This window comes from Dipodomys spectabilis, unplaced genomic scaffold (genome assembly GCF_019054845.1).
Source record: "Dipodomys spectabilis isolate Male_0828 unplaced genomic scaffold, ASM1905484v1 ptg000069l, whole genome shotgun sequence".
NCBI lineage: Eukaryota > Metazoa > Chordata > Mammalia > Rodentia > Heteromyidae > Dipodomys > Dipodomys spectabilis.
In genome coordinates, this window is record NW_024870746.1 from 23,514,801 (window position 1) to 23,537,522 (window position 22,722).

A 22,722-nucleotide genomic window follows, 5' to 3' on the forward strand; every position below is an offset into this window, starting at 1 on the left:
TTTTTTTCTAGGCTTATCTTTTCATTAACTTTACACTAAAAACTTTATTCATGTAATTGGTAAATAAAAATGGTATCTATTTGCTATGTGCAATCTGTTGTTTGAAAATACATTCATATATATACATACTATGTTTGTAATGAGATGGTTAAATTGACGCAATTAATATTGTTATTCCCATACTTATTTGTGTGTGGGGGAGGGGGAATTAGGACACTTTAAATTTGTTCTCTTAGAGAGTAACAAATTTTTTTTTTTTTTTTTTGGGTCGGTCGTGGGGCTTGAACTCTGGGCTTGGGTGCTTGCTGTCCCAGCGCTCTTCTGCTCAAGGCGAGCACTCTACCGCTTGAGCCACAGAGCCACTTCCGGTTTTCTAATGGTTTATTGGAGATAAGAGTCTCACAGACTTTCCTGGCCGGTCTGGCTTTGAACCTGGCTATTTTGGAACTGAGATCCTCAGATCTCAGCCTCCTAAGAAGCTAGGATTACAGGCACGAGCCACCGGCACTTGGCTTCTCTTAGTAATTTTTAAGGTCTTAACATGTCTTTTGAAGAGCAGAGTATTAATTTTTCACCAGTCCAAAATATCATTTTAAAAAATGGATCATGCTTATCGCGTCAGTCCCAAGCCCTCTTTGCCTAACATAGAGCCACAAACATTTTCTCAATTTTTAAAAATAAGTGTCGTGATTTATATTTTCTATTTAGGTCAACAATGTTTTAAAATTCTCATTTGAAGAGGATGTGAGGTGAACATCCCTATTAGTCAGACTTTTTGTCACTGTGACAAGTTCTTAAAAGCAATTTAACGGGAAGAAACATTAATTTTGGGCACAGTTTCAAGAAGTTGCAGTCCTAGGTTGGCTCACTCCATGGTTCTCGGCCAGTGGGAAAGCTGAGCATCATCGCAGAAGGCCATGACAGAGGAAAAATGAGGTCCCCCCATGTGACCAGGAAGTAAAGAAAGAAAGGGATTGGTGCCTGGGGGCAAGATAATGCCCTTCAAAGGCACGCCCTCTGCGACCCACTTCCTCCGCACAGGCTCCACCTCCTGAGCCGGTGGACACACTTCCTATTCAAGTAAGAACAGAACCAGGTTTGTTTCCTGGCCTGTTAAAGTGAATGGATGGTTTAGAGGAGGGTGCAGTAGAGTTAAACATTCTCTGTGTTTGGACAAAGGTATAATGATGTGTACCACATCATTACTGTGCCATTTGGGATAGTTTCCCTGACCCCTAAAGATCTTCTGCTCCTACCTGTCAACTACTAATTATGTCCTAGGCTTCTAATTAATACAGTCTTCTTTTCTAAGATGTGTGTACAATAGTTTCTCTGGCTTGAAAGTTCTGCCATTCCTAAGTAACTTTCCTCAGCTCCTTACAGAGGCTCACTCTACAGCTGAGCTCTAAGGGAACATCCATGTATCAGATACTCTGAAGTATGGCCCAGGTGGGGTTCAAGGAGCGAGAGAGTCCGGACAGTGTCTTCCTCTGGGAAGGAGGGGTGGCTCCTCTGTCTTTGGCCTTGTGGCTGGAGTACTTCAGCATACATCCCTGGAGATGTAGAAAACAGGGCTGGCAATTGGGTCCCCGGAGGTGATGGGCGTGATTGCAGGAGGCCTGCCTTTGGATATAGCAATGTGGAGGAGTCTCCATGTAACGGTGTCAGATTTAAGACGCAAGATTCGATCCAGTTTTAGTGTACAAGATTTAATCTAGCAGGGCCTAGGGTAATCTACCCTGTGTGGCTGCATGGGGCAAATTTGGGACAAGAGCAGATTCTCTTGATACTGAAATTATCACCCACGTGTAAAGTGGAGGACAAACTCCTCCTTGAAGTCTCTCGCTTACAACGCAAGGCACAGACCTTAGCTGGAAGCCTTGCAGAGAAGCCTGGTTTTGAGAGCCCTGCACGCTTCATGAATCAGGGGTTCGGTTCAGATTGCAGAATCGAGCTAAACGACGTGCACTGGGAAGTTTTTACTTATCGCTGATGGCGCGGTGGGGACGCGCCAAGCCCGCAAGCAGGTCCAGGCCAGGGGGTGTGAGTGGGGCGAAGGACCCGCCCGGACTCCCCGGGGCCCGCCCCGCCCCGCGCCCGCTTCAGTTCCGATACCCGCCGCGAGGGGGCGGCGGCGGCGGCCTCCGAGCCCGCAGCCCGGGTTTCCAGCCGGGTTCTTTTCGCGGTCGGGCCTCCAACATGGCCGCCCCCAGGGCTGCGGGCCGGGGAGGCGCCGCGCTCTCACTTTCCTGACACTGCCTGGCTTGAGGGTTCTCTCGGACTCTCTCGGTCTCATCCAGGCAGACATGTTCACCAAGGCCTTCCGGGTCAAGTCCAACACGGCCATCAAGGGGTCGGACAGGTGAGGGAGAGGAGACGCGTGCTCAGGCCACGAGCGCCCCCCCCCCATCTCTACGTCCTGGCCGGCCCAGGGTGGGTCAGCTGGGGGACGGGGGTCCCGGAGGGCACCCCGGGGGTCGGGGGACAGGGGTCCCGGGGAGCACGCCGGGGGGGACAGGGGTCCCGGGGGGCACCCCGGGGGCCGGGGGCCAGGGACCCCGGAGATCATGCCAGGGGCCGGGGGCCCCGCAGATCATGCCAGGGGCCGGGGACCCCGGAGATCATGCCAGGGACCGGGGGACGGGGGCCCCGGAGATCATGCCAGGGGCCGGGGACCCCGGAGATCATGCCAGGGGCCAGGGACCCCGGAGATCATGCCAGGGGCCGGGGGCCCCGCAGATGATGCCAGGGGCCGGGGGCCCCGCAGATCATGCCAGGGGTCGGGGGCCGAGGACCCCGGAGATCATGCCAGGGGCCGGGGACCGGGGACCCCGGAGATCATGCCGGGGGCCGGGGACCGGGGACCCCGGAGATCATGCCGGGGGCCGGGGACCCTGGAGATCCTGCCATGGGGCAGGGCCACCGGCCACCCCGGGGGACGGGGACCCCGGAGATCATGCCAGGGGCCGGGCCACCGGCCCCCCCAGGGGACGGCGACCCCGGAGGGCAGAAGGAAAGATAAGATACTTTTCGAGGGAGAGCATGGAGAGGAGCGCGGATGCCCTGCCATCGTGATGAGATTTAAACAGGTGTTTACTGAACTCCGCAGAGCGAGTTGAGAACACTTTGTGAAAGCTCAGATGGGGGGACGGAGGGTGACTGAGAAACTGAAGCATGGGTGAAAATGTGATTCCCGGAGGGACGATGGGAGCGTGGGGAGAGGAGGACGGAACCTGTTCAGGTACAGTCACTAAGACAGGTACCACCGACAGGATTTGGGAGCAACAGCACAAAAGCATTCTACAGTGTCTTTCTTAGTGTCATAAAATGACAGATTTACCAAATGTGAGCCCGGAATGGGTGGGTGTGAGGGCCAGATGAAAGGTCACCGAGGCAGATTGGCTTCTTGTTGCCTAGGACAATAGATGCGACACCAGATGATTTGAAAGAAAAGGATTATGGAAGAATGGTGAGAACAGGGTATCATAACCCAGGCAGACTTTCCTTGGTCTTTTTGATTTTAGGACATGGCCTTTGGGATCTGAATTTTGCATGTTTATGAAAGTCCCACTAAGGTAGTATTGATGGTGCTGCTGTGTTTTCCCACAGGAGAAAGCTTCGAGCCGATGTGACAGCTGCTTTTCCGGCCCTGGGAACAGACCAGGTCTCTGAGTTAATTCCTGGGAAGGAGGAACTCAATATTGTAAAGTTGTATGCTCACAAAGGAGAGGCAGTGACGATGTACGTGAGTGGTGATAACCCCATCCTCTTTGAACTGGAGAAAAATCTGTATCCAACAGGTATGGCAGCAGGTTGGAGATGGCCATTATTACAGCTCTTGCCTAATGCTTGCTTCTGTGTCTTCCATTAAGCTGTCTCTTCTAGACCAAACAAGAATGGTATCTTCCAGGATCCCTAAGGATCTTTGCAGATCCACTGTTCCTACAGTTGAGTCTTTCAAGACCAGAAACTGCTATAGGAGTGGGGTGTGGGAGGGAGAGGAAGAACTAACACAAAGAGGGATGCATTTTTTTTTTTGGTTGGTTGTGGGGTTTGGACTCTGGGCTTGGGTGCTATCCCTTCGCTCTTGAGCTCAAGGTGAGCGCTTTATGGCTTGAGCCACAGTGCCACTTCCAGTTTTCTAGTGGCTTATTAGAGATGAGTCTCATGGACTTTCCTGCCTGGGCTGGCTTTGAACCCTGATCCTCAGATCTCAGCCACCTGAGTAACTAGGATTACAACCAGTCCTAGGGCATGAACTCAAGGCCTGGGCATTGTCTTTGAGCTTCTCTTGCTCAAGGCTAGCACTCTGCAACTTAAGGCACAGTGCCACTTCTGGCTTTTTCTTTTCTTTTCTTTTTTTTTTTTTCTTTGTCATTCATGGGGTTTGAACTTTGGGCCTGGGTGCCTACCCTCAGCTATTCAGCTCAAGGCTAGTGCTCTACCACTTGAGCCACAGCACCACTTCTGGTTTTCTGGTGGTTTATTGGAGATAAGAATCTCACGGACTTTCCTGCTTGAGCTGGCTTTGAACCCAGATCCTCAGATCTCAGACTCCTGAGTAGCTAGGATTACAGGTGTGAGCCACTGGTGCCCAGCCTGGCTTTTTCTGTTTATGTGTGACTGAGGAATTGAACCCAAGGCTTTATGCATGCTAGGCAGGCACTTTACCATTAAGCCACATTCCCAGCCCAAAGAGGGATACTTATAAAGGGAAGGTTTTTTTGTTTTGTTTTTGTTTTTTAATCTGGGGGTGGAGGAACAGTAGTGAGTTTACAGCATGTTAACTACAGAGAGGTCCAAGTCTTAAAAAGAATGGAATTTCAGGGCATGAAAAATATTCCTTCTAACTATCCATAACAGGATATATATATATATATACACATATATATATATGTAAAACCATATATATATGACTATATATTATATTTATATTATGTATAAATAACCATATATATATGTTTATATGTGTGTGTGTGTGTTTGTGTGTGTGTGTGTGTGTGTGTGTGTGTTTCTAGTCCTGGGGCTTGAACTCAGGGCCTGCTTTTTCCTGAAATACTATACTAGCAAAGAACTGGATTAACTAAGCTATGTAACCAACTGACTTTGTGATGTACTTTGGTTGGGATATCTCATAGAGGTTCTTAGACTCGTTCTTTTAGGATTCTTTGCTAGCTCTCTTTGTCACAAGTCTCAGGGCTCTTTGTGACTTTTTTTCCATAGCTGCTGACACCTACTTTGTCACTTTGGGCTTTTTTTCCAGTGAAGTTAGCTGCGGCAGTGCAACACAGCCTCCCTTGGCCATCGCTCCCTCTTCTTCTCCAACCCCCCAGTTCTTTGTTGTGTCTGAGGACAAATACCTTTCTCTAGCTATACTGGGGTTCACAGGCACGCTACCATTTGAGCCATCCCCCCAGTACTTTAGTTTGTTTTTGTGCTTTTGCCCAGGCTGGCCTCTGACTAAGATTCTCCTGTCTCTGTTTTAAGAATAGCTGGGATTATAGACGAGTGCACGAAAAACTCAGCAAACACAGATCCTTTTTGACCTAAGTGCTTTACTATTGACCACTATGGGAGTAATAGCAATGATGAACATGAGAAAGCTTCAAAAAAAAAATTTTTTTTTTTGTTGTGGGGCCTGAACTCTGGGCTGGGCGCTGTCCCTCAGCTCTTCAGCTCAAGGCTAGCGCTCTACCACATGAGCCACAGCGCCACTTCCAGCTTTTTCTGTTTATGTGGTGCTGAGGAATTGAACCCAAGACCTCATGCATGCAAGGCAAGCGCTCTACCACTGAGCCACCTCCCAGTCCCAAGCTTCACAATTTTTTACCAGCTGGCTTCCTGTTTTAGAGTCACTTGCTCCTGAGGTGGAAACCCTGTTGATTTTCGACCCCTACATTTAATCCCCTGTGGCCCTTTTTTCTGCTACTGCGATCCAGATGAACAGTAAGCGCCTCCAAGTCCCAAGTGACCCCAGATCCTTGGTCTCTGCTTTCCTCCCTCACAACCTTCTCTCTAGCTTCGAGTTGAGTGTATTCGGTCACCAAAGTGACCGTAGTGTTAGGCTTTGCCAGTTCCCTCATGGACTGACGTTGGTTGTGTTTCCTGGATCTCATTTTGTACAGTGTACACACTGTGGTCCTATCCTGATCTTCTGCCCACCTTTACAACATGGCCGCTAGTCTTCGAAAAACTGGTGGGAGGAGCAGGTAAGATGATTTTCTTATATTCTGCTTATTGCCTCAAGTTACTTAGTAAGCACTGACTGGGTGGATAAGTGTGTCCATTTTCTGTGTTCACATATGGTTGAAAAAATGGAATTTGTCCCAGTGCATATTACACCTCTCCCTTGACTAGCGTCCTGAGCTCCCTGGGCCACTTTGACTCTATTGTAAACCTTACATAAGTGATGTGAAAGTACTGCCAAACAATATATATATTTTTATTTCTTGTCATAGGGCTTGAAGTCAGGGAGGGCCTGGGCATTGTTCCTGAGCTCTTTTGCTCAAGGCTAGCACTCTGATACTGTGCCCTGTCTGGTTTTTGAGTAGTTAATTGGAGATGAGTCTCACAGGGACTTTTCTGCCTGGGCTGGCTTTAAAATGCGATCCTCAGATCTCCACCTTCTGAGTAGCTAGGATTACAGGTGTGAGCCACTGGCGCTTGGCTCAAATGCTGTACTTTTAAGTCAGTAAGTTGAATTTAGGGAACTAGGCTAGATCATGGTATGAGACACTCAGACTGCTGCTTCTGTTTGACCATGAGTTCCCAAATGGGGAGGACTGATACTCGAATTGCCATTTTAACTTTTCACTGTGAAAACATACTTGACACCTAAGACACATTTTTTTTGTTATTGTTGTTCAGTGAATGACCAAATGAAGTAAAACAAGGAATGATATGGAAGCCAATTGTAAGCTGTGATACTTTTGTTTGCTGCAGATTTGATGCTGCCAGGACTAGTGGTGCCCCCTGCTGGTCTGCCTCAGGTACAGAAGGGCGACCTCTGTGCCATTGCCTTGGTGGGGAACAGGTACTGTGTGCCAAGCAGCTGTGCCTTTGGGCCTGGGGCTTAGACAAAAGGGAGGTGGCGGAAATGACATATGGACAAAGGATTGGAAGAAGAACACAGGTTCTTCTGGGAGAAGCAGGTGGTCAGCCATTGGGGGATTGGCAGCTTGGGGAGTCCATCCAGCCTCCAGCTGAATGACAGAGAGCTCATAGTGTCGGTTCATCTGCGCTCAGGGTCTCTTCTGCAGGTTTTTGTCTTTTTTTTTAACAAGAGTCACAAAGCAAGCATAGAGTTCTGTTATGTTCCTTGCTCAGCTTTTTCTGATGTAACATCTTACATAACCACACAGCACTTACCACAGCTGAGGAGTTAATAATACTAGCATAGTGCTGTTAACAGAACTAGAATTTATTTGCACCTTCACAGTTTTCCCACTAGGGTTTTTTTTTTCCTTTTCTTCCGGTTCAAGGGCTGCTCTCTGGTTCCACCTTGTGTTTGGTCATTGTGGTACTCAGCTTTGTATGATGTTCCCTCAGCCTTTCTTTGTCTTTCTTTACCTTCAGGCTTTGCCTATCATTTACATCATCAAGCAGTGTCATCTTTTTATTTCAAAGCTTTATTGAGATATGCTTACATACCAAAATTTTCTTTTTTTTTCTTTTCTTTTTTGTCATGAGGCCTGAACTCATAGCCTGGGCATTATCCCTAAGCTCTTTTGCTCAAGGCTAGCAAATCTTGCGCTTTGAGCCACAGCACTTCTAGTTTTCTGGTGGTTAAAGAGTTTCATGGACTTTCCTGCTCAGACTGGCTTTGAACCGTGATCCCCAGCCTCCTGAGTATCTAGGATTACAGGCATGAGCCACCAGCACCTGGCAGTTTCCTTGATTTATATGTACAAATGGAATGCCTATATACTTTTCTTTTTCTTTTTCTTTCTGTGCTGGGAGTAGAACCTAGGGCCTCATGCTTGCTAGGAAAACACATTATCACTGAGCTACACTTCCAGCCCCTACTCTTCTTCTTTATTTTAAAAATCAGTTTTATGGTTTTCAATTCTGAAAAATCAGAAAACCTCTCACTCAACAATCCTGCCCTTCATGATCATTTTGACGTGTTGATGTGTGTTCTTCAGTCTGTGGCTACAAGTGGATAAAAGTATAGGATTTTTATTGGAGATAAGAGTGTAATGGAGCCGGGCGCTGGTGGCTCACGCCTGTCATCCTGGCTACTCAGGAGGCTGAGATCTGAGGATCACGGTTCAAAGCTAGCCCGGGCAGGAAAGACTGTGAGACTCCTATCTCCAATAAACCACCAGAAAACCGGAAGTGGCACTGTAGCTCAAGTGGTAGAGTGCTCGCCTTGAGCTGAAGAGCTGAAGGACAGCGCCCAGGCCCAGAGTTCAAGCCCCACGACCAACACACACACACAAAAAAGAGTGTAATGGACTTTCCTGTGTGGGCTGGCTTTGAATTGAAATTCTCAGATCTCAGCCTCCTGAGAAGCTAGGATTACAGGCTGGATACACTGATGCATTTTGGGGATTATGTCTGCATTCACCAGCACTGGCTATATGGGCTAATTTCATTTGTTTCATCCCCTGGTGATACAGGGATCAGATGGTGGCAGTGTAGACACAGATGGAAGGAACAGAGTAGACGGGTTCTTGTCGCTGATAATCTGTAATGGTTAAGAGGGAAGCCCTTCAAAGATGGTGCTTGATAGTCAGATGGGTTGGGGAGAGGCCTTGTTTTAATCAGGAGGAGGAGCCATAGGGAAGAGATGTGATGTGGGGATGGAAGGAAAGAGAGGTTTCTGTTCTAGAAATCATTCCTCCTATTTATTGTTTCTTTGAGAGAGAAAGAGAGGGTGACAGTAGTTAACGATCTTATTTTTGTTACTGATTTTCATTGAACCTTTGGGAACCAAGCAGCCAGACACCTTCCTTATTTACGCATAGCAAAAACCACAATCGATAAGAATGGTGTGTCAATAGTTTTCTTCCCAATATTCTGTCCAGCTATATAAATGATTATTTGACTGCTCAATTTTGCCTCTGGAGCCTATATGGGGATGGGGTTTGGAAGTGGTTCATGACGGGCTAAAGGCCCAAGGGATTGCTAAAAACCAAGACTGGATTTCTTGACCCACTTGCTTTTGTAAGTGAGAGAACAAGGCTTCTCTTTTAACAACAGGGCCAGATTCAGTTTCTGTGGTAGGAACTGACCTGTAGGCACAGGGAAGTAGAGGCACTACGCTGAGTAAAATTAATTTTAGTTCAGGTGCTGGGGACTTTGCTCTTCATTTTTTTCCCCTTGGGCCCAGGCTGCCTTGCCAGCTTGTGAATTGGCTCATCGCATGGACAGTGCTGATCAGTGGGTTGGGGAGTCTTAGCCGTTACCAGGAACGTGCTTGCTTTGGCTGTATGGCAGCACCCCATTCTCAGATCCACAGTCATACAGAGAGCACTACACAGGTGCTCTCTGTGGGGTGTAAAGCACCCCAGGGAGCCTCTCTCCTTGGCTCCAGAACTTGCTGGTTCCCTCTTTCCTGTGCTCCCTCAGTCTGGAGGACATCCTCTGAACTTCCTTATAGAAGGACTATGGCTTCTTGAAAGAAAAGGCATTTTAAGTAGCCTCCCAAGTCATAACAGTATAACTTATAACAGAGATAAAGACTGTGAGTATGTCAGAAGAGGAATTAATTACACAGAGGAATAGTACTTGGTCAAGGGATACTTGAAAATAATATTCACAGTGAATCTGAAGGAAATTGAGTTCAGTTTTGTGATAAGAATGATGTCAGACTGGTGACTGTGGTGCTTTTCTGGGGAGGAAGAAGGGTCTAAGCACGTGCCCACCCGTGCAGATGTTGCCTGACCCTTGTCTCTGGCCTCCTTCCTAGAGCCCCCGTGGCAATTGGAGTGGCTGCCATGTCCACGGCTGAGATGCTGACCTCAGGCTTGAAGGGGAGGGGCTTCTCTGTGCTCCACACTTTCCAGGACCACTTGTGGTGGGTACTGCGCATCTTCTTTCAGGGAATGGAGAGGGCCAATCTACGAGAACGCGGGTCCTGAAATGCCCAAGTATGGGTATTGGTCCCAGTGCGTCCTCAGACAGGTTGCTGGCCCTAGACTTTGTTTTCTTTGCCAAATGTGGGGAATTATTTCTTCACATAAGAAATCAGAAAGAATTTTGGTTGTTTGCTAGTTTTAGAATCATAGTTTTAGAATCATAGACCTGGAAGAAGACTTTTGTGGTTCCGTTCTTCAGTAGTGTGTGTGTGTGTGTGTGTGTGTGTGTGTGTGTGTGTGTTCAGTATTTGTGTGTGTGTGTGCGTGTGTGTGTGTGTGTGTGTGTGTGTGTGTGTGCGCGCGCGTGCATGTATGCTGGTACTAGGAGTTGAATTCAGGGCCTCAAACTCTCACTTGGCTTTCTTGTTTATGGCTGGTGTTCAATACTCGAGCCACATCTCCAGTCCAGCCTTTTGCTAGTTAATTGGGATGGAGCCTCACAGATTTTTCTGCCTGGGCTGTCTTGGAACCTTGGTCCTCCACGTCTCAGTGTCTCGATTAGCTAGGATTACAGGCCACCTCTTCCTGATCAGGGTGGGAGAGTGCTGTAGCTGCTGCTGAGTGTTGCTGATGTGAGATTCTTCCAGGCGGTCTGGAGACAAGTCCTCCCCACCTTCCATTGTTCCATTGGTACCGGATCCTGCAGATCTCAAGGAAGAGAAGGTGGACCCCACCCTGCAGGGAGAGCTGAGGGCCCTGGCCCTGGAAGGAGAGGAGGAGAAGGAGGAGGAGGATGGGGAGGTTCAGCAGGCAGGTGAGGAGAAGTCCCCACCAGAAGTCTCCGAAGATTCCAGCAGCCCTAGGCCCCTGAGCCAAGACTGCACAGACAGCAAATCCCTTCAAGGTATGGCTCTGGGAGTAGAAGGCCCACCCTCCTCTCTGACTGGAGTGGAACTGAAGCTCTGGGAGAGGTGAGGAACTGGGAAAGGAGAGCCCTTATTTTCGGTGAGGGAGGTGCAGAGCCTGTGATATCATGACTCAGAGTCCCTTCCACATAAGTCACAGCTCCCTTGGGGCCCCTCTGCCCTGGTCCTGGAATTTTTCTAGCCCCAGGGTCCCCTACTGTTTCTTCTGGCTCTGACTTGCCTGGGTAATGCCCCCGGCCTGGTGGGGCTTCGGGGCTTGACGCCCAGCCCTCTTTATGGGCTCAGTGCTCAAAAGTCTGGTAGTTTTGGTACCTGGGATGGGGTTCCATTCAGAGCCAAGGGGTGAAGTGAGGACTGAGTTGCATGGGAGGTGGAGGGTGGGGAGCTTCTTGCACACACAAAGCATCCTGTATCCTTCAGGAAAGGTGTGGTTCTCGTCTCTTCCTTGTAGAGCAAATGGATGAACTGTTAGAGCAGTGCTTCTTGCAGGCTCTGAAGTGCCGGGTCAGGAAGGCTGACCTCCCTTTACTTAGCAGCACGCTCCTGGGCAGCCACATGTTCTCCTGCTGGTATGGAGGCTGGGGTGGGGGAGGGAGGTGCTGGGGACAGGGTTTCACTCTTGTTCTTGCAGTAGGGCAGGACAAGGCTAATCAGGGCCTGGTTGAGTGTCACACTGAGTAGAAGATTGACAAGGCAAGTAAATTAAGATTCTAGTTTAAAGACTTCAATTTTAGCCACTGAAAGGATGTGGAGGAAATAGGTTTAAAATTCCCAAGATTCTCTGAGCACTGCCTCTGGTGTAGTGGTTCTGGGCTATTTGTCAGCCAGCCAGCATGGCCTGCATAGGCATGTCTCCAGACAGCCAGAGACATTGGTACCAGATCCTGAAGATCTGAAGCCAAGAGGCTTCTTCTGGAATGTTCCACCCTCTCTTGCTTCTGACCAGGTTAGGTCAGGTGAAAGAGCAGGTGGGAGGCCCTACCCCACCCAAAACACAGCATCAGGAAAGGTAGGCCTATCATGTGATGGAATTTTGGCTTTGAAGACATAACCATCTGGGCTCAACAGCCAGCTCTCCTGAGCTGTTGACCAAAGCACAAAAGCTAGTTACCGGCTTTTTCTGAGCCCCAGGTCAATACCCTTAGGATTGCTATGATGGTTACAGAGACAGACCTATCATAAATGCTTGTGAATTCTGCCCGGCCAGGAGGCTTGCTGGCTGATATTTACCCCAAGGTTGAACTTCTTTCTTTCTGAGAATCTTGCTGTTGTTTGAGCAAGCACTTAAAGATCTCTCCTTATACATGGTTTCATTACGGTGTCCTGTTCAAGTATGGCATCTGGGGTCCCTGTTCATTTTTACTGAGCTTGTTGGGTTGCAAGAGATGTGGAAAGGGCCCTAGAGTGAATGTCTTCTGGGACAGAGGTTGGACTGGAATGGGTTCTAGCTGGGCTCTGGAGGGAAAGAAAATAGCTTCCCCCAAATATCTGCCCCCAAATAGAGGGCCGCAATATTTTCTGTAAAGAGCCAGAGTGTCAACATTTGAGGTTTCACACGTCACACCAAGTCTGTAGCACACCTGCCCATTGTGCTGTTGTGTGCTCGGATGGCCACAGACAGCAGCAGTACAGTGGGTGTGGCTGGGTTGTTCACCTTGAAGTGACCTTTGAGGTCCTGGATGTTTTTCTTGTTTGAGAGGAATCTAGAGCTATAGCTAATAATCACTAGTTGTATGTGGCAATCTAATTTAATTTAGAGGTGAATAAAATTTTAAAATCAAGTACTTGCTCACAGTAGGCACAGGTCAAGTGGCCACAGAGATGGTTGGTGGCTAGCAATCGTACTGCACAACACAGACAGATCTGCCGTCACCAGAAGTGCATTGACTTGGTGACCTAAGGACCTGTCCTATGTGTCCCTAGGCAGAGAATCCTGGAAGCTAGGAGCAGGCTGAGGAAAGGACCCCTTCCTTTTCCCCTCCCCCCACCACTGCCTTGTTGGTTTGACTTGCTTTTTCCATCTGCCCTCAGCCCTGAAGGACGACAACTGGACATAAAGAAGTCAAGCTACAAAAAGGTAAGCCCAGGTAATAGCCACATGGCTACACAGAATGGCGTAGGGGCTCAGGTGACATGAGCCAGAATGACACCTGGTTGCCTAACTACAGGGCTCAGACTAGAATTAAGGTTGTGGATGCCTGTGGTTCATGTCTGTAATCCCAGCTACTCACTAGGCTGCCATCTGAGGATCATGGTTTAAAGCCAGTGTAAGAGACTCTTCTCTCCAAGAAACCAGCAAAAAGCCAGAAGTAGACTTGTGGCTCAAGTGGTTGAGTGCCAGCCTTCAGCCAAGAAGCACTAGCACCACAAAAAAAGATTTCGACTCTGAGAATAAAGAAACCCCAGGGCTAGGACACCCATCTCCTCTTTCCCCTGACTCCTTGTCTGGTTGGAGTTCTGCAGTCTTCATGGGACAGTTGGTCTCTAGCAGCTTCTTGCTTCTGTATCCATGGGGCAAGCAGGGGGCTCCCAGTTCCTCCTTTAGTTCCAGCCCTCTAGTTTCTGCATTGCTCAGTCCAGTACTTCCTGGGCTCAGGTGTGGGGAATCAGTGAAGACCCCTACTCTGGCCTCTCTCCCCTAGCTCTCTAAGTTCCTGCAGCACATGCAGCAGGAGCAGATTGTCCAGGTGAAGGAACTGAGCAAGGGGGTCGAGAGCATCGTGGCTGTGGACTGGAAGCACCCCAGGTAAGCAAGGGGTGTGGCCATTGGGCTCAGATGGGGGTGTGGCCATCTCCCAGTGTGGGCGTGACCATGGTAGCTCTGCTGGCCACAGGCACAGAAAAGGGAGAGGCTCTAGTATAAAATGTGTGTTTTGTTTTTTCTTTCCTCCTGCTGGGTTTCAGGATCTCATCTTTGGTGGTGCCTGAGCCCTCCTCGAGCTCCCTGGCTGTGCCGGAGGGTGGCACGGAACAGCCCTATCACCCTCCAGATATAAAACCCCTCTACTGTGTCCCAGCCAGCATGGCTCTGCTCTTCCAGGCGTCTGGCCACAAGTAAGTCTGGGGAAAGCAGCCCTTCTCTGCCCGCATGGTGTTTGTTCTGGACTATGCTTCCTTTCCTGTACTGTACCCTGAGTAGTGAGTGCTCCTGGGACTGGTGGAGTCCACTCAACCCCTGTGGCCCCCTTTCTCCCCAGTTCAGCTTCTAGCCCCCTTCCCCAGGGCATTTCACTAGATAAGCTCAGGAGACTCGGTCTCTTCCTTCCTACCCAGCTGTTCTTCGCACAGTCCCACTTGGCTCAGAAAGGGAAAAGAAAGTAGAGGTCAGAAGCCAAGGAGTAGGGAGTGAGTTGGTATTTGCAGTTCACCTCCTGGCAGTCACAGTAACCGGGGTCCCCTCTCTCCTAGGAAGGGGAGTGCTCTGGAGGGTGGTGAGGTCCGAGCCATCATCATTGACTACGCCAAGAAAAATGACCTGGTTGATGCAAACAACAAAAAGTGAGTGCAGGAGGAGGCAGGGCTGTGGTCATGCCTTCCTTCCTCTGTGGCGTAGATGCAGGGTGGGGGGGGTGGGGGGGGCGGCTACCGGAACGGAGAGGAAAGTCACAGCATCCTAGAAGCAAGCCGGGCCGGGCCCCCAAACAGTGGCTGTGACATCCAGAAACTGGCCAGGGTCTTTAGATTCATAAATGCAGTTGGCATCGACTGTCACCAAGTAAGCAGGTCACACGCGGCCCCCATGATCTTCAAGTGCAGAGAGCTGGCATTGGAACCTTCTGGTAATTTTTTTTTCTTGAGGGGCAGGTATGGTTTTCTTTTCTTTTTCTGGGAGTGTTACTGAGGTTTATGCTCAGGGCTTTGCTTTTCCAGGCAAGAGCTCTACCACTTCAGCTATGGCCCCAGCCCTTTTTGCTTTGGTTGTATTTTGGGTAGGGTCTCATATTTTGTCCATGTCAGACTGGACTATCATCATCCTACTTATACTTTTTGTATCTGGGACTACAGATACATACCACCTTGCCTAGCTTTTTTGTTGAGATGGAGCTTCTTGCCCAGGCTGGCCTTAAACTTTTTTTTTGTCGGTCATGGGGCCTGAACTCTGGGCCTGGGCGCTGTCCCTCAGTTCTTCAGCTCAAGGCTAGCGCTCTACCACTTGAGCCACAGCACCTACAAAATTAAGTGAGGGAAGGGGGCGGGTTGGGAGGGACAGGTGCGAATGGTGGAAGGGGTGAAATCAATCAAGATGCACTGTACTCACAAACTGCTTTGCTGAACCACTTCGGCTTTTTCTGCTTATTTGGTGCTGTGGAATCGAGCCTAGGGCCTCATGCATGCAAGGCAAGCACTCTACCACTGAGCCACCTGCCCAGCCCTGGCCTTAAACTTTAACCTTTCTATTTACTGCCTCCTCTGGGATTATGGACATGAGCCACAATATCCAGCTGAATTATTTTCTTAATACCAGGACACAAATGAACTGTCAGTTGAAAAGCATACTGGACTGTTACTTTTTTTTTTTTTTTTTTAACTAAAAAGATGTCCTCATGATACCAAAAAAAAAAAAGATTCATAGTCTAATCTACTACCCACCCCCTCCCACATACTTCTTTTTTGGCAATGTTGGAGATCAGACCCAGGGCCCTATGCGTACAAGGCAAGCACTCTGCCTAGCACTTATAGCCCTAGTCCTTGGTTTGGGAGACAGCGTCTCATTTCACTATGTAGCTCAGGAGCCTTGAACTTGTAGCCTAGACTGGCCTCCAACTCTTGATCTACTCACCTCAGTGTCTTGAGTGCTGGGATTGTAGGTATGAGCCATTACAACTGACTTGTCCTCATTTTTAAAAAAGCATTTACGTTTATTTATTATCCTTTTAAGTATTTACAGAAAGGAGTTGTCATTCAACAAAGCAGTTTGTGAGTGCAGTGCACCTTGACGGATTTCACCTCTTTCAACATTCTCACTCTTCCCTCCCAACCCACTCCTTCCCTCACTTAATTTTGTAGGGTATACATTGGCTTTTGGACTCCATTCTCTCCTCTTCTTCTCTCCATTCAGGTATCCATTTCCTCTTGACCCCATTTCACACAAGTACCTGTTCTTATTTTGAATCAGTCCTGATTTTGTGGTACTAGGGACGGAATCCAGGGCCTCACACATGCTAGGTACACATTCTGCCATGGAGCTGCACACTATGTATGGGGCAGTATGTGATAGTTCAGTATATGAAAGCATATGTACAATGGTCAAGTTGGGGAGTTCCCATTATGTTCCCATTTCTTGTCATCCTTCCTTGCCAGCCAAGTAAAAGCAAGCCAGGAAAGCTACAGTCTCCTGGTTACTAATGGAACTGAGCCAGGAATCCTGGTCTTTGGATCTAGCCCATCCCACATTTTCCTGCCTCTCCCTTCTCCACCAGTGGATCAGTTGCATCTGACCCTGGGTAACTGAAAAGGTGACACAGAGGTGAATCCAAAATCACCTCTTGGTTCAGAAAGGTTGAATCTTAGATTTCCTTAATGCTGCTTCTTTCACTTTATAGTCTGGTGAAATTGGATCCCATCCTTTCTGACTGCATTTTAGAGAAAAATGAACAGCACACAGTTATGATGCTTCCATGGGACAGTCTTCTAAGCAGGTAATGGGGACTGGCAGGCTCTCTCCAGTTTTTCTGCCTCCTTTCCTTAGTTGAACTTCTAGATCCTCACTCTCTTAGTCTGTGAGTTTCTTCCTGTTGGTCAGTGTATATAAACAAAGACTTGAGTTATTCTGATGTGAAGGGTCTCTAGGACAATTTGAATCAGCATAATATAGGAGAACTTAGGAATAAAGAAAGGAACATTAATTAAAACTAAGAACTTCAGCAGAGTGTGATGGTACATGCCTGTAATATTAGGTTGAGCTAGAGGATCATGAGTTTAAGACTAGCAGTAAAAGCAGTAAGTTTGCCAGCTACCAGTGACTCACATTTGTAATCCTAGCTACTCAGGAGCCTAAGATCTAAGGATTGTGGTTTGAAGCCAGCCCAGGCTGGAAAGTCCATGAGACTTTTCTCCAATTAATCACCCAACCCTCAGAAGTGAAGCTGTGGTTCAAGTGGTAGTGCACTGGCCTTGAGCAAAAAAGGACATTGCCCAGGCCCTGGGCTCAAGCCTTAGTACTGGTGCCTGCACAAGTACGTATAAGTACGCATGCGTGTGCACGCACACACACGCACGCACACACACAGTAAGTTCATAAAGAGAAACAAAAGAAGGTTGGGGGAATTGTTTTGAAATTTGCAAAGGAAAGGTTAATTTGTATCAGGAATCAGCCCATGGCCAAATCTGACCTGCCAATACCACCTGTTTCTGTAAAGTTTTGTCGGAACACAGCCTCACCTGTTTATGTATGGTTTGTAGAAGGCTTTGTGCTGTAGTGGCAGAGTGGAGTAGTTGTTGCAGAGCAGATGGTCTGATAAGCCTAAAATAATTATTGTCTGACCTTTTTTAGAAAATTTTATCAACTCTAATATGCATGACACCAGGAGAAGATTTTGTTAGGTGAAAGGTAGCAATTCCAGAGGTATGTGTAAAAGGTGCATTGTGGAAACATGGCAGAAAAGGTAAAGCAGTTTTGGAGCCAATCGGCTAGGTAAGGGAAGGGCTTGGTCACTGATGTTTTCCTTCCCTGAGTCAGTAGGTCTGAGCTGTGGCTGCTTCCTGGAGCATTTTAATGAACACATAGGCCTGGTCTGGTGCTGGTTTGTGTCTGGATGCAGCCCCTAAATGATCTGAATGGTTGTAATGTATAGCCGGGTCGCAAACCATTGCTGCTAGGCAGTGTACCCAGTTCAGGCCAGGAGACGGTTCAGCACGTACTGGGAGTAGGGCATGGGAAAATGGTTGTGTTGCTTCTGGTATTTCCTTACCCAGGACTGTTATTATTCCAGATGTTTGGAAAAACTGCAGCCTGCCTATCAAGTGACCTTTCCTGGGCAAGAGCCTGTTGTGAAGAAAGGGAAAATCTGTCCCATTGACATCACTCTGGCTCAGAGAGCTTATAATAAAAAGGTAACTTTAAAAATATAAAATGTTTGCTCTTTTTCCCAGCTATCTCTTTCCCAGCTCTCTCTTCTCTCTCCCACCTCACTTTCCCAGCTCTCTCTTTTCCAGCTCTCTTTCCCACCTCTCTCTTTTCCACCTCTCTCTTTCCCACCTCTCTTTCCCAGCTCTCTCTATTTCCCAGCTCTCTTTCCCAGGCCTTTCCCAGCCACATGGAGGGCCAACCTGGTCTGGTCCCAGCAGATCTACTGAATAAACCTACCCCTTACCTGAAAGGAAAAAATATATATATATATTATATATATATAAAATGTTTGAGAATGGCGAGTGATTTAATGTCACTTGACATTCTAGTCTTCTTAATGTGATTGGAGGATTTTAGATTTGCTTTCAACATTTCAAGGATTGTTTTTGAAACACTCATGCTTGTGATGCCTGGAGTGAGCTTGGATAGAGCAGGTAGACCTGACTGCTTCCCCACCACCCACTCCCGGCCTCCTTGGATTTTGTGCTTGGAAATTTGCTAAGGCCTGTTTCTTTTTTTTTTTTTTTTTTTTTTGTCGGTCGTGGGGCTTGAACTCTGGGCCTGGGCGCTGTCCCTCAGCTCTTCAGCTCAAGGCAAGCGCTCTACCACTTGAGCTACAGCGTCACTTCCGGTTTTCTGGTGGTTTATTGGAGATAGGAGTCTCACGGTCTCTCCTGCCTGGGCTGGCTTTGAACTGCGATCCTCAGATCTCAGCCTCCTGAGTAGCTAGGATTACAGGCGTGAGCCACCAGCGCCCGGCTTAAGGCCTGTTTCTAAAAGTAAACAAGATTTTATTTTTGTTTGTTTTCCCTTAGTGTACTATATTATAGGTGCTCAGCTCTTAAGAGTCTTTTACCTTTTGGGTCTTGCTCAGTGCAAATAGCTGAAAGAACCAAATATGTTTAGTTTGGCAACACAAAATTGTAGGTAACAAATTATACCTGTCCTTAAATATGTGGAAAACTGTTTCCTGAAAAAGAGTACCCTTCTGCAAGCCTGGAGAAGACAGACTGACCTCACGGGTAGAAATTGCAAGAAGTCACACGTGGGTTCATAATTGAGAACTTCCCTATGGTCTCAGGGTGTAAGCATGGGCTTTGGAATCAGACCTGGAGTCAATACAGGTGTTTTTTGTTTTGTTTTGTTTTGCTTTGCTTCTTGACCTTGAGCAAGTTACTCAGGCACTACAAGGGCCAAGTGAAGGAAGATTCATGGGTGAATTGCCTAGAATAGTACTTGGAAAATAAGCAGTCATGATAAATGAGAATTGGCCACGACAACCTTGATTAACAATCATTATGAGCTAGGTGTTCTATTAAACAATGTTATGTGTATTAATTTAAACCCAAGTTTTCTGTTAGTGATAATCAGAACAGACCAAAGTTGAAGTTGGTGTGTCATAAAATAGTGAGTTATTTCCCGAAGGTAGACAAGCAAAGATCAGGTGAGCACATGGGGGGAGATGCAGTCAGGGGCTCATACAAGAAGGTGTGGCTTCCTGATGGGCTGTCAGTCATTCCAAGATCCTCTATCCGGAGTGTCCTGCAAGTCTAAGGTTTTGGGAACTTCCAGAGACTTTCTTGATAGCATCCCTCTCCCACCCACCCTGACTATAAAAAACACTGAAAAAAATTTTAAACCATGTTTAGTCATACATGAGAGAATGTTTGTTTCAGAGCAACAAGAGAATTATATCTTTTGAAGATACACACTAAAGTACTGGCAGATGCAATTCCTAGAGTCAGCCCTCTGGTGGAGGAGAGGGCGTGGTCTGCACCCAGCATCACTACTGTCGCCCCCTCCCCACAGGTGACTGTGGTCCGGAATTTGGAGGCGTATGGTCTGGACCCATGCTCAGTGGCTGCCATCCTCCAGCAGCGATGCCAGGCCAGCACCACGGTCACTCCTGCCCCCGGGGCCAAGGACAGCCTGCAGGTGCAGATCCAGGGGAACCAGGTGCACCACCTGGGCCGGCTGTTGCTGGGTGAGCATCCCTCAACATTGGGCTAGCTTGGTAAAGATCTTCCCATCGACCCCTCTGGGTCTAGGCATCATAATTCCTGTATACGGACGGATATGTTGGTCTTCTGGTGGGTCCACTTCACAATGACACGAAAGTGATAACACATTCAGAAGTGAATTCAACTTCAGTCTGAGTTTTGAACTTTTCCTGGGCCGTGTGCCCCAGCAGCTCCAGATGTTCACAGTGGCAGTAACGCCGAGTTCCCCATGTAATCATGGAATGAAGATCGGGTACTCCACAGCACGGACCTACTGAGCTGGTCAGCTGTATTATGTGCATCTTCAACCTGCACAGCTTCCACTTTACCATGCATTATGGGCTATAACTCTGTCATAAGTCCAGGAACATTGCAAATGCACATACAGATGTCCATTTTGTTTACAGCAGCTGGCAGGAGGTGGAACCAATGTCTGAATCACATTTGGCTCTTCCACAGTGCTGTCTCCATTGTACATACCGTTTTCTTTCTGGTCCTCCTTTTCTAGAAAACATTCATGAAGCATCCTAATATCTTGTCAGGCATTCCAGGGGATTCTGGCAGCTTTTCTCTAATGATAGCAATGCTGGACTGTTGCCTGTTTAGCAAATGAAGAGCGAGAGGTTCAGTACCTTGTCTGGAGCTCCCCAGCTTTTAAGTGCCACAGGTGGGCTCAGGACCCGCCTTCCTCTCCAGTCTCGGCTCTTCCTACTCAGTGTGGGTCACCAGCATCCAGACTGTCCTCAGCTCAAACCCTCCCCACACTCTGCCTGAGTCAGCTTTCTAAAACAAGTAGGATGTGATCACTCCTCTGTAAAAGCTTTCTGTGTCTCTTCAGTGCCTTCAGAATAAGTATCAGTGCTCAGTAAATAAGCCTCTCCCAGCTTCACTCTCGTTTTGCTCTGCAGCCCCTACATCCCTTCCCAGCCCCAGCCCAGATGATTTCTTCCTGGTGCACCAGGTGCATCCCATTAACCTTTCACCCGGCTGGCGCCTCCCATACCCAAGTCTGTCCTTTAAGGCTCACTCAGCTCAGGGGTCAGGCTCCATTTCTACGTGAGCATCTTGAAGACTGCTAATGTCACACTTCCAATCGTGTTTACGTTTCTGGTTAGTGTCTGCAGCATGGCTGATTCTTCTCTAATGTCCGAACCGCTTGCTAGGCTGAGCTCCTCAGGCTGAGACTCACCTGTTCCTCACTGTCTCATCCTCAGGCTCTGCACATAGGAAATGCTTAATCAGTAGATCAGTTTTATGGCTGGTGGCCGGTCCCCAGTTTACATCAGAGTTGAGTCCCTTTATATGGGAACCCTCTGTGGGGTGTTGAGAAGGAACGGGAAGGTGGAGGAGCACAGAAGTGAGCACGGACCCATGCCTTCTCCTAGCTGCTACCCTCTAGAACCTGGAATGCAGCTAGCAGTGTGGAAATCATCAAGGCATACTCTTCTGCCTTGAGACAGCCCATGGTCCATCCCGGAAGGCATCCCCAGGGAATGAGCTGGAGCTGGGTGCAGAAGAGCAGATCACGTGTTGGATCTTGGACAGTGGGAATGAGCTCACTGGGGCCAGTAGGAAAGGGCGGTGGGCAGGGCCAAGGAGGGACATCCTGAGACAGGGCAAGTGGGGGAGGGGCAGTGGGAGAGCCAGACCAGGCTCCACTGAGTACTTTCTGCTTTTTGGATTTTAGAAGAGTATCGGCTCCCTCGAAAACACATCCAAGGCCTAGAAAAAGCTCCCAAACCTGGCAAGAAGAAGTGAGAGGCCCTTGTTTCCTGTGGTGGGCCCAGCTGGTAATTTATACGGGCATTGTCAGCTTTTACAAATAAAAACTTTAATTCTTTACTCAAAGGTTTTATTCTAATTTGTACATGGTTCTCGTGTTTTCTCTACTTAGTGAAAAAAGTACTAACTTCTGATGTCAGAAACATTTGAAATGGGCAGAAGAAGCCAACGCACAGTTCCATTTCCTTGGTGTGGCTTCGGGGACTCGCCCCTCCCCACTGTGAAGGCAGGCTGACCCATCCAGAGGTCAGGCAGGTGGGGTCTTCCTGGTGTTTAGAGTCTATCTCATACTTCACAGCCTCCAGCTCATCGGTTCCCACCAGCAGATTAACTTCCTGGCTTCAAAATAATCCCTTTTCATCTCTAAAGAATTAGTCATATAGAAAACAGACCAAGTTGTTCTCTGTCAATTAAGATAACAGAAGCGTTACAGAAGTGCTAGTGGCTCACACCTATAATCTTAAACTACTCAGGATGCTAAGATCTGAAGATCACTGTTTGAAGCCAGCCCCAGCAGGAAAGCCTGTGAGATTTCTGTCTCCAATTAACCACCAGAAAACTGGAAGTGGTCCTGTGGCTCAAAGTGGTAGAGCACTAGCCTTGAGCAAAAACGCTTAGGGACAGCATCTAGGCCCCAAGTTCAAGCCTCATGACCGACAAAAAAAAAAGGTAATAGAAGAAAGAATTGTCTCTAAATTGAAGGGTTAAAGTTTTGAGGCAGTGACCACTTGTTGCTTATTTCTAGCAGAGCAACACGTGGTGGTAATCCAAACACCTGGTTGGTTGTGTGCCTTTATAACCCCTGCAAATGTTTAGCTCGGGGCTCTCCTCCTAGGCTCCGCTGTGTCCAAGTGTAGGACGAGGCCCGAGCTGCAGCCCGTTTAAATAAAACCTTAAAACAGCTGTAAAGTCTGACTCTCGGT

The 22,722-nt window shown here is 48.1% G+C and overlaps 1 protein-coding gene across 2 annotated transcripts; it reads left to right on the forward strand.

Annotated features, from left to right (window-relative positions):
* Positions 1-2,163: 2,163 nt before the first annotated feature.
* Eif2d (eukaryotic translation initiation factor 2D) lies at positions 2,164-21,859 on the forward strand. 2 transcript variants are annotated; one of them, XM_042681347.1, is made up of 15 exons: positions 2,164-2,362; positions 3,610-3,800; positions 6,126-6,209; positions 6,943-7,033; positions 9,914-10,021; positions 10,670-10,926; positions 11,400-11,517; positions 12,980-13,025; positions 13,591-13,694; positions 13,853-14,002; positions 14,357-14,446; positions 16,492-16,587; positions 17,881-18,001; positions 19,827-20,001; positions 21,705-21,859. In XM_042681347.1, the coding sequence occupies exons 1-15, from the start codon at positions 2,307-2,309 to the stop codon at positions 21,773-21,775; spliced, it is 1,758 nt and encodes a 585-aa protein (XP_042537281.1). In that variant the 5' UTR covers positions 2,164-2,306; the 3' UTR covers positions 21,776-21,859. The 2 variants fall into 2 exon arrangements, with proteins under 2 accessions (XP_042537281.1, XP_042537282.1); XM_042681348.1 differs by having other exon boundaries at positions 19,827-19,973.
* Positions 21,860-22,722: the final 863 nt, after the last annotated feature.

Coding starts and splice junctions, on each gene's coding strand:
- Eif2d (XM_042681347.1), top strand. CDS start 2,307: ATGTTCACCAAGGCCTTCCGGGTCAAGTCCAACACGGCCATCAAGGGG. Junction 10,927..11,399: donor AGACAGCAAATCCCTTCAAG/GTATGGCTCTGG, acceptor TCTTCCTTGTAG/AGCAAATGGATGAACTGTTA. Junction 11,518..12,979: donor AGCCACATGTTCTCCTGCTG/GTATGGAGGCTG, acceptor ATCTGCCCTCAG/CCCTGAAGGACGACAACTGG.